Source organism: Propithecus coquereli, unplaced genomic scaffold (genome assembly GCF_000956105.1).
Source record: "Propithecus coquereli isolate 6110/MARCELLA unplaced genomic scaffold, Pcoq_1.0 Scaffold163, whole genome shotgun sequence".
Classification (NCBI taxonomy): Eukaryota; Metazoa; Chordata; class Mammalia; order Primates; family Indriidae; genus Propithecus; species Propithecus coquereli.
The window spans coordinates 2,960,922-2,977,932 of record NW_012140858.1 but is presented as its reverse complement, the minus strand read 5'-3'; the positions used below and the strand labels follow the sequence as shown (position 1 = coordinate 2,977,932).

Sequence of the window (17,011 nt, the reverse complement as noted above, 5' to 3'; positions counted from 1 at the left end):
GTCTTGTTCTTGCTCAGGCTGGTCTCAAACTCTCTCAAATCAAGTGATGCTCCCGCCTCGGCCTCCCAGAGTGCTAGGATTGCAGGCGTGAACCACCTCATCTGGCTCCGGCCATGACTTTTAAATAAAATGATGCCCATGGAGCTTTTAGTATAGTGTCTGGTGTATTATAAGAGTTCAATAAACATTAGCTCTTGTTATTATCATAATTAATGCTAATACTATGTATCTTTATACTTTCCTTCTCTCAGAGGAATTTGGTACTAATTTACCAACTAATTGACTTTGAGCAGGTCACTGGGCCTCTGTGTTTCCCATCTCTAAGATGAGAATGCCAGCATACCTCTTTTAGTAAAATTTGAATTTGAATGCCTTAAGGACGGATGTGGTAGTTTGCTGCTGCCCTGCCTGGTCTGTGAAGGCTTCTGAGTTTGTAGCATATGCCCTGTGGTCTTCACCTACCACACTGGGAAACAGAATAGGTGCATGGAATGAAATTGATGCTTAATATCTCTCCAACTCTAGTTTACTTGTTTATATTCAGCCCAAAGCAGGAATTATTAAGCAAATAATTGATCTGATATGTGTAAAAAGTGATCTGCTAAACCCAGGAGATTAAACCAAAGAATCAGAAGAAAATTGAAAAAATAATTATAATCTCAGATCTTTGAGCAGCCACAAAAATTGTCCAGTATTGGTTCCATTGTATTCTCTAGTCATAACTATTCTTGTCACCTATTTCTAAGCCTCAGTAACTTCTGGTAGACTAGTGGTCTCCAACTTTTCTTTTTCTTTTCTCTCTCTCTGTCTCTCTCTTTTTTTTTTTAAACAATTTTGGGTTTTTAAATTGAGGCAAAATCCACATAATATAAAATTAACCATCTTTCTTTTTCTTTTTCTATTTAAGTTTTTATTTTCTGTTTTGAATAGGTAATTACATTCATATGGCCCAATTGTCAAAACAATATAACAAGATCTACATTGTGAGGACTCACTCCTATTCCTGTCCCCATCTTACCTATTCCATCTCACACCCCTTAGGTAACTGCTTTTATTAGTTTCTTATGTATTCTTTCAGATTCTTTCAGTATTTCTTTATGCAGGTGCACGCAAATAGGAATGTATATTTTATTCCTCCCTCTTTTCACACACAAAAAATAGCATGCTATATGTGTATTATGTACCTTACTTTTCCCATATAATACATATAAAACACAATGTCTTTCATGTTGGTATACAGAGAGCTTCCTCATTCTTGTTTTAATTTGTAGATCAAGATATTCCATTGTGTATATGGTTTATATAACAAGATCTTTCTTGATGTATCCAACATTTTTTGATTATATACCTCCATTAGTTAAGAAAAAATAAGCATGCACTCCCAATATATGTCTAATGATAAATTAAATTATATACATAAAGCACTATCAATCCCTGTAAACAAACTTAATGTCTTACATTTGTAGCTTAAAAATAATTCAAATGGAGGGTATGGTCATTTCTTTCTTCACTGAATAGATCATCTCTGCATCTTCAGGTGTATGTACTCTCCATTCTGAAACTACACTTTGGACTAGTTAATGGATACAGAAGCTTCTAAGCACAAGGTCTAGTGTGTAGTCAATGGCAAGTTTGAATTAAATGAACCTGAACAAAGAGCTCCTGTTTCCTTCCTCCCACAAATCTCTTCTGAATATCTACCTACTGAATTACTTCAGGCTTTTGAGAGGGTATTATCATCTAAAATGCCTCCCTCCTTAATCTCTCCACCTTAGTTTTTTATCTCTAAAATGAGAATGATTATGCCTGGTTGGGAGACTTGATTGAAATGAGGTAATCCATATGAAACCACTTTATCAATTCCAAACATGTAGGGAATTATTTTTACTGCTATTATTAATTGTGATCTGTGTATACTTCTATGCAAGAAATCTTTAATTCCCATTTTCTAGAGAAAATAGTTTCAAATAGATATGGTAGGGGGATTTGTTGAAGGATTTGATGTAAGAACCCAAAGGATAGAGCTGCCTGAAGGTATTGAACCTTGCTCACAGTGATTTTTTTGACTTTCCTCTTTTGTAGAGTCCTGATACAGTCAAGGCCAAGTTGATCTCTCGGATGGCTAAAATGGGCCAGCCCATGCTGCCCATCCTTCCACCACAGCTGGATTCCAATGACTCAGAAATTGAAGTATGTCCCCCTGGCTGAATTAGAATGAATAGTCCAAATGGTGCCATTTTCTGTTCCTTTGGTTGAAATGATTACTTTTTCTGCTTCTAGCCCAGAATCATTTAAAGGGCTTGTAGGCAAAATGATACAGATTGCTGATGGTCCATTGTTTCTACTGCCATTGGCATTGCCCCTGAGAGATGGAAGCAGTTCCATACATTTACTAGAATCTCTATTGTCATAGAGATCATTCTTTAGGCAGCATTGACGCCCAATTCATAGCAGGTGCTTAATTTATATTAGTTGATTGAATGTTTAGATCCTTTTGGGAAATGCTAATCTTCCCACTCATGTTGCCTATTACTAAAGATCAAACTGCTATGTCTTTTGATTTTGTATGTGGCAGTTTTGTTTATTTTATTTAGAAATTCAAGAATTGAATTGAAATCAGATCTATCAATTTTGTCCCCTTGTTTCTTGCCTTTGACATTTTGCTTAGAAAGCCTTCCTACTTTCAGATATTGCAAATATCACATATATTTTGAAAAATATTATTTCATATTTTGATCTAAATTTTTAATTCATTTTGAATTTGGTGTTGTGTGCTATGAAGTAACTTAATTTTAACTTAATTCTTTTTCCAATGGTTAGCTCCTTATTGAATAAAACCATCCTTTCTCAATAGGATTGATATACATAACCAAGATCGAATTTTAAAATTCTTCCACTTCGATGTAAAATGAAGAAAAGGTGATGCTCTTGAGAAAAAATTTTCTGAAATAGGCTTTACATATTTTACAATTTTGGTTTATTTCTTCCTGGAAAAGCTCTAAGTATAGTAGATTTAACATTTTAAAGGAAGATAGGATTTCTGAGTCTTACTGTTTTAGGATTAATTTTTATCTGGTCTGGAAATGAAATTTGAATAAGATAATATTCTTATTAAAAATTTTATATGCTATTTATTCATTGTAGAATAATTTAAAATCATAGATAAAGAAGAAATATACTTCACAAAAGGGCATTCTTCTTTATATATTGCTTTGTAACCTGATTTTTTTTTTGTTTTGGGACAGAGTCTCGCTTTGTTGCCCGGGCTAGAGTGCCATGGTGTCAGCCTAGCTCACAGCAACCTCAGACTCCTGGGCTCAAGCGATCCTCCTGCCTCAGCCTCCCGAGTAGCTGGGACTATAGGCGCTCTCCATCCACAGCTGGCTAATTTTTTCTATTTTTAGTAGAGATGGGGTCTTGCTCTTGCTCAGGCTGGTCTCGAGCTCCTGAGCTCAAGTTATCCTCCCACCTTGGCCTCCGAGAATGCTAGGATTACAGGCATGAGCCACTGTGCCCAGCCTCGTAACCTGACTTTTTAACCTAAGTTTATATCATAAACATTTAGTTAACATAAATAATATAAGTAAATAAAGCAAAATATTGTTAGTTTAAAGGTAGCCTAGTGTTCTATTATGTCAATTTATCGTAATTCCTTTCACTCTATTGTTAGACATTTGGGTTGGTTTAGAGCTGTAATGATCTAAAACTTGGATGCTTTTCCAGAAGAGAATATCATGGGACAAGGGGAAGTTCTAAATTAGTAAAAGAATGTCAAAGATACTTCAGCCCTTAAACTATAGCATAGCAGATTACAGTCACTATATATTGTGTCTCAAGATTTTCTCTTTCTGTATGAAGCTGGAAGATTTAAAATCACTTTGTTTAGAGTTATAGCTTTCATTTTATGAAAAGAAAGAATGGGGGAAAAACAGTCTAAAACTATATAGCATGTTATGAGGTGCAATGAATCCCACTCTTATCTGATTTTCACTGAGTACCTAGAGGCCTATGGAGATTATTTGACAGAAGTGAAGAGGCTGGATTATTCCTTGCAAGAGACTCCTCTTTTGTGGGAAAGATTAGATCAGTCTCGAGGTAGCTGCTGGTTTGGAAAATGATATATTCTAGAGAGCAGTTAGTTTAGCTGCTTCAGAAAATAAAACATCAACAATTTAGAATATTTGTACAAATTAACTATGTTTAATTATTTGATAATGATTTACAGGGAGAAGGGCATAGTAGAGTGCTTTCTCCTCACAACCCACACTCCAAACTCTTGGACTTCATTTCTTGCTTGCCTTTTCTTTCTCTTCTTTACCTAGAAACCCTGTTTTGGAAGCAGGTTTGGGGCAGACAGTCAGCCTCAGTCTTCAGTGAAGGACTCATACAGAGTAACTAAAATCTTCCTGCCTGTTTCAGGATGTGAATGCTCTGCGAGGAGTCGGGCAGCCCATGGTGACTCCGTCCGTCCAGCCCTCTCTTCAGCCAGCCCATCCAGTGTTACCACAGATGACCTCACAGGGTAAGAAACCTCTCTGAGGCTCTGTGCCTTGAACTGGGTCAGCACCAAAATTATCATCACTGTTCCTTAAATTGTCAGGCTACATTTTTTTAGTACTGAAGACTGCACTAGAATGTAAAAAACTTGTCAGTTTGCCCCTGGGTAGGGCATTTTCAGATCAGCAGATGTATTTGGCCTGCTTGTTATGACTTCTGCTGTGTTATGTTGTCAGTTTTGGAAGTCTGCACTCAGCTATTGAGACATCACCCTGTGTGTTATTCTGTGCTTCCTGTCAGCTGATGGGATCGTAGGGCTGGCTGAGTCAGAAGCACATGGGAACACCCAGTTTCCTTGTAGTGGCCCATTGCTGAGATGCCTGTAGAGCTGGTTTTAGGAGATGAGGTGAGGAAAATGGTAGAGTCTGAAGCGTGATGGTATGTAGGTGCTGGCCCAGACTTATACCAAGAAGCAGGGATGGGTAACAGTGAAAACATCTTGCTTTATCGTAGCACCTCAGCCACCTGTTTCTGGGCTCCAGGCTCCTTCTGCTGCCTTAATGCAAGTTGCATCTCTCGATTCCCACTCAGCTGTATCTGGAAATGCCCAGTCCTTTCAGGTAACATTTTAGAACCATATCAATTATATGCTATAATTTATTATGGTTCCAGTCAGTTACTTTTCTTCTTCTTGCACAATTCATACAGTAGCAGTTGCCCAAAGTCAGAGTTTTGTAATTTTTTCCCTTCCTGAATCACCACTTTCTAATCTCTAAACCAGACAAAGTATTACTTACTTTAACAGGTTGTTGTAGAGATTAAAGGCAAGAACAAGCAAAGCACCTGGTACAAGGCCTGGGCCTGGCACATAGTAAAGCTCCAATCAATGTTCGTTTCCTTTTCTTTTCATACATATCTAGTTGAGAGGTATCTGTTCATGTCTTCTGTGTTCTTTTCTATCAAAAGTTGATAGGCTAACATTCTGCACTATACTCAGCAGACAGGTTATGGGTTGAGGATGGGACTGTATGGGAAATAAAGCTGGACTCTGCTGTCTAGTTATCCTCCAAAAGTGATTTTGAAAGAAGATTTTCTTCCTGTTATCACAGAAGAAATGGTAGCAGCCTATCTGCCTCTGCTCATCTTTGCCAGGGTAGTAAACTCTTTCTTCTGCTTCAGTACACTCTCAATGATAACAGGGATTCACTTCCTTTGTGATTTTTTTTTTTTTTTTGTAAGACAGGGTCTTGCTCTGTCACCCAGGCTGGAGTATAGTAGTGTGATCATAGCTCACTGCAGCCTTGAACTCCTGGGCTCAAGCGATTCTTCTGCCTTAGCCTCCTGAGTAGCTGGGATCATAGGTGTGAGTCACCACATCCAGCCCCTTGGTGATTTTTAAGGGAGGGGTGGGGGTGATGGTGGGCAGGCTGTGCCCCATTAGGATGGGGAGTATCAAAACTGACTTAAGTCCTACTATTGCCCTCTTTCTACTCACCCCTCACCCCTCCATGGAGAATTACTATCCTATACACCAAGACTTTTTTTTAATGGATGGATAGTTATATCTGTCCCTGAAAATGAGCTAGATTTTCTTATTTCAAGGAAGAATAACCATCCTTTTATCTTTCAGGCACATAACTTACCAGCTGTTAGGAACTGTACCTATATCGCTTCATTTAGTCCACACAGCAGCCCTATGAAGTGATATTATTATATCTTCATTTTATGGTTCAGGTGACTGAGGTTCAGAGGAAAATGAGAGCCCTTGGTTACACAGATAAGCATCAGACTCTAGCGTGGAAGAGACATGCTTTGCAAACTGGCAGATTTGGTTTAGAATCTCAGTGAATGCTTTGTCTTTTAACTCAATGAAAACCTAACAGTTTAATTAGTTTTAAAATTTTAAAATTTCTTAGACAATAGGCCTGATAGTGGGAAGTGACTCCCTGCTTAATTAAATCATATCTCTAGAGGACTGGGTAGTGACCCAAGATACCGTTGCCTCATTTTCTGGGTAGGACTTCAGTGACTGAGTTCCACTGGGTTACATAGATAACTCACTTGCTGAGGATCTTACCCACTGCCAAACCCTGATCTCGCCATTTCTCCGGCTTCAATAAGTTTGAGTTTCTTCCAAGCTTACTGACTCTATTCCACTGAAGAGAACTGTAAGCAAAAAGAGAGAGCCCTGAATATTTTATAAATGAGTGGTAACTTGGCACTGTCTCAGCCCTATGCAGGTCTGCAAGCCTACGCTTATCCCCAGGCATCAACCGTCAACTCCCAGCTGCAGCCTGTTCGGCCCTTGTACCCAGCAGCACTCTCCCAGCCTCCCCATTTTCAAGGTAGGGAGTGATTCCCTCTGTTTCTCATCTTCCACTCTTGCTGCTCTCCTTCCCATTTCATTTTCATTTTTCCTCCAACAGCTCTCTACCTATTGTTTCTTTTTAACAGCTTTGTTGATATTCCCTATAATTCATTCATTTTAAGTGTGCAATTCGAAGATGTTTTAGTGAATTTGGCAGAGTTGTGCATCCATGGCTATAATCCTATTTTAGAACATTTCTATCATCCTCCAAAGTCCCCTTGTACCTACTTTCTGTGTTTTGTTTCTTGCGTATTCTCCCACCAGCTCTTTTAATTCTTCTGTCAGAATGGCTAGAGTTTATAAAAAATAGTAAAAGAGCAAAACATTGGAGGAAATTGGGAAAAAGCATGAAGACTGGTGTTCAATATCTCAAAGCCACTTTTAAAAAATTTTTAAATTATGAAAATAATATACTTTTATTAAAGTGTCAGATAATGCAAAAGCGTAGGAAGTGAAAAGTTACTGTCCTTCCCATCGTTAATCCCCACTGACCATGGGAAACCATTGTTAACAGTTACTTGGGTAACTTTTTAGATATTGTGCATGTGTCTCATGTAAAAAAAATGTGACAAAATAAAATGTAAACTGCTGTGATGGAATCCTGCCTTGTTCAGCTGTTTGTCTTTTGCTTAGTGGTCACCTTTGGTATAGGACAGTGGTAGGAAGAAGCCAGTATGTCCTACAACATAATTTGTGGTTCTAGAGTGGTCAGGAGTCCCTGGATACAGCCTTTGTCTGGAAGCTCTCCCCTTTCCATCTAGGGAACACTTTTTTATCCATCAAAACTGTCATCTTCTCTGTGAAACTTCCCTGTTATCCATCCCTCCATCTTCTCCTCTCACAGACTCAACTGTGTATGTGTATTGCCAAAGAGTTAATCTTGCTTTTCTCTGTGCTACTTTTGTACCTAGTACATGGTCCACTTTTGCACTTAAAACATTCTGTTGTAATGATTTGTTTACATGTCAGTCTTCCTACCAGACTGAGAGCTTGCCAAGGGCAGGAACCATATGTTATTCATTATTGTATCCCTGTACCTAGTACAATGCCTGGCATGCAGCTGGATGAATGGGGAAGCAATATGAGCTGCCAGTGCTTGTGCTCTTGGACCAGACTGTAGCCTTCCATGCATTTTGCAGGAATATAGCTTAGTTATTGTTCACTTTGGAGTCCTTTTACCTTCACTGTCTCCTCTACATCTCTTCCTGACAGTGTGAAATCACTTCTAGCATTTCCTAGTACATACATGCAAGAGTTCATTTCTTTCTTCCCTCTGCTAAAAGAGCTGCCGGCTTTTCCTCATACAGTTTCCTCTCCTCTAGTTTTATAAATTTCTTTTTGGCTTATGTCTGTTTAGGATCAGGTGACGTGGCTTCATTTCTCATGACTGAAGCCCGGCAACATAACACTGAAATTCGAATGGCAGTCAGCAAAGTGGCTGATAAAATGGATCATCTCATGACGAAGGTGACTGAGGGTTGGGGCTGTGTTGAGAGTGGGGTTATGAACAGAGATATATGTAAATAGGAAGCAGCTAGAGCTATAGGTAAACTCTTCTTGGGTTTCCTGTATTCGTAGTAGTTAGTGATTTCCCTAGAAGGATAGCTATAATTATTTTGGGATCCAGTTAGTAGGAGAAAACTCTAGCTTACATTTGGTGGTTATCTCAGAAACTCATTAACCCCTTTAAAAAAGCGGTCAGATCTTGGGTAAATTGTATTTCTTCATTTTAAACTTTCTCACAAGGTCTTTCTGGCATCTTTTTTGTAGGTTGAAGAGTTACAGAAACACAGTGCTGGTAATTCCATGCTTATTCCTAGCATGTCAGTTACAATGGAAACAAGCATGATTATGAGCAACATCCAGCGAATCATTCAGGTGAGGGTGATTGTGGATAGAACACTCAGCCTCAAGTCTTGCCCATGCTCTCTCCCCAGATATACTACCCTTTAATACCTCCAACCCAGAAATAGCATGTGATAAATGCTACACTGAGTTAAAAAATTCTGGAGAATTCATTATGGCATAATTTGGTCCAAGTGACTTATCACTATATAGTCAGAAGGAAACATTGCTTTTTGACCATACTTCAGAATTTTCACTTCATTTTATAGCCATTTATATACTCAATCCAATGGACCTAGTGATTTGTATCCGTCAAGTATAATTTGACGTGTTGTTTTAATTAATATATCTATGTGGACATAGTTCTAGTTTTTTGTCTCAAAATATGTTAACAATGTTACCTGTCAGTTTAAATTTATTCCCTTTTATCTGGCACTTTTCTCTTAAGACATTTAAATTGTACATCATATATTTTGACTTTAGGAAAATGAGAGATTGAAGCAAGAGATCATTGAAAAGAGCGGTCGGATAGAAGAGCAGAATGACAAGATTAGCGAACTAATTGAAAGAAATCAGAGGTAATGACAGGTATGGGGCCTGGCTGGGATGGACAAGTTAAACACACATGTTTTTTTAGGGCTGTACACATTTCTGTTTCTACCTGTCACGTGAATTATTGCCTTTTTTCCAAGAGGCATTTTGATAGAAAGAGCTCAGTAGGCTGTGACGTAAGGCAGACCTGTGTTTGACTCCTGCTCTGCCCTTATTCATTGTGTGGCTTTGGGCATTTTATTTATTCCCGCCGGCCCCAGTTTCCTTGTCTGTAAAACTGGTATTAACACTTAGAAAATTCTGGTATCACCTCTTCTTTCTTCTGTGTGGGCTGACTCTATTTTATCAACCAGAACTTAACCAAAACCTCACCGATTCCCGTATAAAACCCAAGCATTTCGTAATTTTTGTAGATTCTTCTGAAGATGTGGGGGAGTCAGTGGAGCTTATCACAACACAGCATTTCAGTTTAAAAATCATTCTCCCATATTTCTCCTCCCTGATGTTTCATCTCCCACGTAGCAGGGTTGGGGGAGTGGCTTTCTCTTGTACTCTCCTCCTTCTTGCAGCTTTCTTACTCCTATCTCTTTCCTCCCTCATTCCCCATTACGACACACCCTTCGAATTCTTCTCCTCTGGCCCAGGTTCCTGCCTCCAAACTGGATTACTACAGCTCTAAGGAAAGCACTGCTTTCAGATTACTTTTGATAAAGGTATAGAGCAATGTTGAGGACTGAATGGGCATTGGGTTGTGCCTGGCATATATTCCATGCTTGGTACATGTTATCTTTTTTTCTGTTTCTTTCACAGATATGTTGAGCAGAGTAACCTGATGATGGAGAAGAGGAACAACTCCCTTCAAACAGCCACAGAAAACACACAGGCAAGAGTATTGCATGCTGAACAAGAGAAGGTAAAGTAACTGGAGAGAGAAAAGCCCAGGTCAGGATGGGTGGAGCTAAGGAGTGGTCCCATCTACATACTTACCAATCGGCTTTCCAGCAGAATTTCTGCCATCATTGGGAAAAGAACTAGAAATCTCGCAACAGGTTTTTCATATGTCCATCATCCACGTTTCTGTTTTATAATATGCTTTGCAGTACGTTGACTCAAAAACAATTACTGATCTCAATAATTTGATTAGGGTAAGAATTACACAGCTTATTAGAAATTAAATTTATTCTGTTGACAAAATAAACAGAAAATTTCTATTAATGCCAGGTAACAAATGTGTAAGTGATTTTTAGTGGAATTTAAGGTTGTTTAATTTGTTCCTTTATCTGTGTTCAGTTTGTTTCTTCATTTGTGTCTACCAAAGCATTTTAAAGTACTACTGTTTGACATCAGTCCTTTTGGAATTAGGAATTTTGAGCTGTTCCTGAGTAAGGCAGACTCTAGTGGGTCTTGGGTTAGGATCTACTGATTCTGAAGCCAACTCCTCCTCTCCTTGCTCCAGTGACACTGTTTATCCAGGGTGGACTCCTTCTTGTTTGGGTTGCCACTCCTGAACTAGGAGATCTTGAAGCTTTCATCTGCTGTTTTCTCAGAGGTTTAAGAAATAGTTTGAATTCTGTATTTGCGTTTTCCTTAAAAGTGTGAAAAATTGAATGGAATGCTTTTATAACTTGTGTAGTTTACTCATTGTCTTGTATTCTGGCAATGTTGGGGATTCCTTACTTATATTAAATATCTTACGGTAATCTTTGTGTTTCCTTAGCCATAGTATCCAGAAAAGTACTGGCTTTGACCCCTTATCCTCAGATAAACCATGCGTAGCCCTGCACAGCCCTGTCCAGTCCTGACCCTGTTCCATTTCCACTGCTCCTTTACACCATCCCTTGTTTATGTAGCTGACTCCCAATGCCTACGTCAAGATCAGCAGCCTGTGACATTGTTATCGTTAAGTGGTAGCCCCCACTAAATGCACTGTTTACTATTTCTCCTTCTTCTACTTTTATCTCAGAATGAAAACTAAGTATTCTTAAGCCACACCTCTACAGATTCTAATTTAGCATATCTAGCCAAAGTCTGAATCTGAATTTTTAAAAAGCTGCAAGAATCACTGCTCTTGTCAGTGATGTCTTTTGTTACAATCTCTAGAGGTGGGAGCTGGACACCTTTGTTTTTAATAAAGTGTTCAGCATTTGACTCTCATGTTCAGTATTACTGTTTGTGTGTCTGTGCGTGTGCACATCAATAAAAGTTTATTTACAAAAACAGGCAGAAGGCTAGATTGGCCCATAGATCATAGTTTGCCAACCCCTGAATCAGCTCATTTATCTACCCAAATGTTTTCATGTTGATAAACCCCACAATGCACTGTGTCTGGCACAGTGCATTGACCCTGGTCCATGCTCTATTTATAATAGCAGAAACAGAAGTAGTAATAATAATAACAGTAATCACCACTGACATCTGCCAAATACCCACTGTGTTCTAGACACTGTGCTTCACACAGATCTATTTGAGGAAATCTTCTGGGCTGAGTGTTACTGTTCTTGATGTCTACTCTAGGGTACCAATCACTACATGCTTCACTTGGTCACCTTTATCTCAGTGAAACTTTTTAGGCCTTGACTCTCCCCTGTTTTTCTTTTGATTGACTTCTCACTTACCAGTCCTTCCCCTGTGATCTCTCCTTTTAAAGGGAGATATGCAAGGTCCTTTCATCCCTGGATACAGTTGTCTGCCTTTAAATACAGCTCAGAAAGGTATGGTTCAGTGCTCAATAAATATTTGATAAATGCAATTATTTTTCTCTATGATAGGATTAATACTACCACATAGAACCATGGGATAATGGTTAAAACTGGAAGGGTTATTAGAGGTCATCTAGTTGAATCTTATTTTGCAGAGGGACAAACTGAGGCCCAGAGAGGATAAAAGACTCACCTAGGACCATACTTCCAGTCAGCTGTGTTCTTTTTCCTATGTCAAATTGCCATCTCTCTTTGGTGTTATTTTCCTGCTTCTAACTTGAATGCTTTTTTCACTCATTTCTCTGAACTCTTGGTTCTTCCTATCATCGTTTTTTTCCCCCAGCTTTCCATGTCGAGCATTTGATCCAGGGTGGGAATCAGAGAGCCGTCCCACCCACTGTACAGGTTTTTGGTGCTTTCCTTTCTCACTTGATATTGTGTACACTGTCTTTTAGAAAAAATTGTAATTATATATATATAAATACACACATACATACCTATATACACACATGCACATATATACACATACTTTTTTTCTGATTATAAAATTTACATCTGTTCATTCTGGAAAATTTAGAAAATACAGATAGGCAAACATAAAAGATAAGTCACCCATAATCCTTTCACTCAAAAATAATCATTGTTATTTAATAATATATTTTTCATTCCTTTACTGTTTTAATTTTTATGCTTCTTTTATTTTTTTTAATTTATTTATTATTTACTTATTTTTAAATTTTCATTATTTATTTAATTAGTTAGTTAGTTATTTTTAGAGATGAGGTCTTACTGTGGTGCCTGGGCTGGTCTCAAACTCCTGGCCTCAAGCAATCCTCCTGCCTCAAGTGATCTTCCCTCCTCAGCCTCCCAAGTAGTTGGGATTATAGGCGTGAGCCACTGCACCCGGCTGGGAATTTTTGTGCTTCTAAGAGGCCTTTCTAAAGACCTGAGATAAAAAGAGCTTTTGGGTGACCTTCGACTCTGCTTGTCTTTTGGCAAGACAGTGACCGTCCATTCCATTGCTTTTCCTTTGGAATTTATCCCTTCTAGTGGTCTGGCTGCTGCAAGGCCTTGTGAAAGTGGTACTTGCTCGGATATTAGTGAGCTCTCTGAGCTCTGAGTTACTTCAGTTTTCATTAGGCCATTTGAAACAGGACAATGAGTAAAACCTTCATTCTTCTTGGGACAGATGGAAGCCACTCATATCTGGAAGTTCTAAATGTCATTTGTGTTTAACAGGTGAAAACCTAAGGCTGCTGAACAGCAAAAAATAAGTATCTTAGAGCTTACTCCAAAGGTCACATATACTCTCAGATACTCATACATAGCCTATTTATTTTAATTTTATATACAATTTTACTTTGTTTTATTTCCCCTACGTTTAGGAGAGTCAAAATATCAGATTTTATTTATTTATTTATTTTGAGACAGAGTCTCACTCTGTGCCTGGGCTAGAGTGCTGTGGTATCAACCTAGCTCACAGCAACCTCAAACTCCTGGGCTCAAGCGATCCTGCTGCCTCAGCCCCCCGAGTAGCTGGGACTACAGGCATGTGCCACCATGCCCGGCTAATTTTTTCTATATATTTTTAGTTGTCCAGCTAACTTCTTTCTATTTTTAGTAGAGACGAGGTCTTGCTCTTGCTCAGGCTGGTCTCGAACTCCTGACCTCGAGCGATCCTCCCACCTCGGCCTCCCAGAGTGTTAGGATTACAGGTGTGAGCCACCATGCCTGGCCAAAATATCAGATTTTAAATGGAAGCTAGAAAACTGATAAAGGCTTTGGAATAAGGCAAGGAATAAGTATGTTTAAAACAGGTGGGCACAGTGAACACTGTAAGGAGGGACAAATGATAAGAAAGTGTACAACTATAAAAATTTATGTATAGTAGAAAAGTATAGGAGCAGTATGCTTTTGGTACAAATGGTAGTAGCAATATAATAGTATAGGAGAGATAGTCCAGCCCCAGAAATACATAGATTTCAAAATTCAAGACTGGTTGTCTACAGAGCAACCACTCACTGTCTTTTCTGTCATCTGATTTCTCCTATATATGATGGGAGCATGTCAGTTCAGGTGAAATGGATATGGTATTTGTCATTTGTTTACCATTCCTTTTTATGGACTATTCTTTTAATCGTCATCGTTATTACCCTTAACACACAGAATATCATTAGAGGGTTTTCCAGAGTAGTCATTTCAGTTTTATCAGATGTTCCTTGAGAATATTTAGGTCCTTTAGAGTGAAGTAGAGCCCCTGTTTGGCTAGTACAGAGCACCATTCAAAATACATTGAGCAGTCAAGGAAGCTAAAGTGTTCCCTTCTTTTATTAGCTTTGTTCTTCCAAGGTCACCCAAAGCAGTTACTCTCATGTGACTGGTCTTTACAACATTACAGTACTACCAGTAGTACAGTACTTCTAGGAAAGAGATTGTAGACTCAGAAGTTGACTACCTTTGAAGGCATTCAATTTAAATTTAAAAATATCCTTTTCTTATTACAAAAAATACATGTTCATCATAGAAAAGTTAGAAAATGTCAGGAATACCATTTTGTCATCTGTCAGACTGTTAGAAATTTAAATTTTTGACAAGTTTTGGTGAGACTGGTAGGAGTGTAGAATGGTTCATGGAGGGGAACTGATGACGTGCAAAATTACAGAAGCATTTACTCTTCGATCTAGCAATTCTGCTTCTGGGAATCTCATAAAGGCACACCTGCACTCAAATGAAGCAACATGTGTCCAGGGTGACTCAATGGTATCTTGTTGTCTAATGAGAAAATACTGGAAACAATCCAAGTGTCCTACAATAGAGAATAAACTATGTGGTATATTCACATGGTGGAATACCATGCAGTTATTAAAAAAAAAAAAAAAAAGGAGGAAGATCTATACATACTAATACAGAATGTTTGCCACCTTTGTATGTGAAAGGGGGAGAAATAAAAATCATATTAGTATTTGAATAAAGAATCACTTTATACAAAATGCAAAATAAATTATTATATGGTTACCTTTGTGAGGCAAGGGAGAAGAAATAGATGGGGATAGGTATGGAAGCAAGACTTCCCATTGTTTACTTTTTTCTATCTTTTTAATTTTTGAGCATAGGAAACATCTTTTCAAAAAAATTATTTACAGAACAATATATATATGTGTATACATAAAGTCTGACAAGCAATAAGAAAACATAAAGGACTCATAATTCTATCTAGATTACTACTAAAAAGCATATGTCATTCAAGCTCTTTTTCATATAAATAAATGTTCCATTTTATAAAAATGGAGTTATATCCAACATTATTTGATAATCTACCTATGTTCTTCATTTAACAATAGATTGTGACTATATTCCATGCCACTAAGTATTCTTTTACAAAAGCATTTTTAATAGCTGCATACAGAATAGATATATCATATAATAATTTGCTTAATCAAGCCCATTTTCAGCATTTTATTTTAGTTTTCCATGCTTTTACGACTATAAACAATGCTACATTTGAACATACTTGTAGCAAAATTTTTTGTATTAACAATCCTGTATAATATTTCCTAAGGACAAATTTCTGCAATTGAATTCTTGACTCAGAGACTTTGTGTATTTTAAGGCTTGAATTTGTTTTAATGCAGGTTGAAGGTAGCCTTAACTCCCTTCCTGTCTACGAGTTCAGTCAGCATAGAATTATGTGAGGTTGGGTCATCACATAGAGACAAAGAACATCTATGTTTAAAGTGATGTCTTACTTTCTTACTATTCAGGCCAAGGTGACAGAGGAGTTAGCAGCAGCCACCGCACAGGTCTCTCATCTGCAACTGAAAATAACTGCTCACCAGAAGAAGGAAACAGAGCTGCAGATGCAGCTGACAGAAAGCTTGAAGGAGACAGACCTTCTCAGGGGCCAACTCACCAAACTGCAGGCAAAGCTCTCAGGTAAGTACTCAGTGTGGCATGCTGCGATTTTTGCCATTTAAATTTAAGAAATTGAACTATTTTCTTCCTCTCAGTCCTTTTGGCACAATGCTTATGAAGTTTGTGAAGAACTGAGCCAAAAATTAAAGTGGACCAGGATAAAACCTACAAGGTTGTTAGACACAAAGAACAGAAAAAGAACTGACTATTCATTTGGAATTGATCAGTTGCCACAGTTCCCCTTTGTTTGGGGAAGTGTTGCCTTCAATATCTTTGGTACTTATGATTGGCCTCAAATGCCTGGAATGTTGTTCTGGCTCATGACTCAGTGGAAGTTTAAGAAAGAGGTACTTCTTCTTGTGGTTTCCTCTTTCCTGGAAGATGGATTGCAACTCTTCAGCCCGGCACTCACGGCCCCTCCAGCTTGGCTTATCTCCCATTATACTGCCCAATTCCTCCTGGCTCTGGCCATATCAGCAAACCTGGCAACTCTTCAGCATGTTCTATAGTTCTTGTCTTGCTTTTTATCCATGCTATTCTTTGGACTTGGTTTGCCCACCATCACCGGTATTTGCCTTCAGTCTTCTCCAAAATCTGCCTCTTTTAGAAGCTTTCCCAGTTTTTTCTAGGACATTCGATCTCTTTCTCAACATCTTTATCTCTCAGTGCATTATTGTGACCATTATCACAGTTAGCCTTTGATAAGCACCATTTAAATGTCTTTTCCCCTCCAGAATGCAAGCCCTTTGAGGGCAAGGATGGTATTTCGCTCATTTCTGTGAAGTCCCTTCCTCCATATTAGTGTAGTTCAGTGCTTGGCATAAAGGTAGTGCTCAAGATATGGTGATTGGATAGAAGATTTGTGAAGAGCAGCAGGTCGATTCATCTGCCCTGATGTATAAAAACAAATGTGGAAGGCACAGATGGGACCAGTGGGTAGCAGGTAGCTGAAGCAACAGCAGAGTTCAGCAGAAGCAGAAGTTCATTTGCCTAATATAGAGAGCTCAAAAACAATGACTGCAGATGGTAGAGTGCTACCTTGTATAGCGTGACTTAGGCCCATATGAGACAAAACATGTGTTATATAATCTTAGATTTGAATGTTGTACAGATATCTCATTTCTGCTTTTGTGGTGCC

General features: G+C 38.3%; 1 protein-coding gene across 1 annotated transcript in view; it reads left to right on the top strand.

The window, feature by feature from the left end:
• Window positions 1-17,011, top strand: part of FKBP15 (FK506 binding protein 15, 133kDa) — a 55,526-nt gene that overhangs the window by 26,963 nt on the left and 11,552 nt on the right. Inside the window, exons 10-18 of the mRNA XM_012641136.1 lie at window positions 2,083-2,190; window positions 4,420-4,522; window positions 5,011-5,117; window positions 6,728-6,842; window positions 8,223-8,332; window positions 8,636-8,743; window positions 9,194-9,288; window positions 10,073-10,175; window positions 15,723-15,894. Of these exons, the coding sequence (XP_012496590.1) occupies window positions 2,083-2,190; window positions 4,420-4,522; window positions 5,011-5,117; window positions 6,728-6,842; window positions 8,223-8,332; window positions 8,636-8,743; window positions 9,194-9,288; window positions 10,073-10,175; window positions 15,723-15,894 (1,021 nt within the window). The remainder of the gene's footprint in view (window positions 1-2,082; window positions 2,191-4,419; window positions 4,523-5,010; window positions 5,118-6,727; window positions 6,843-8,222; window positions 8,333-8,635; window positions 8,744-9,193; window positions 9,289-10,072; window positions 10,176-15,722; window positions 15,895-17,011) is intronic.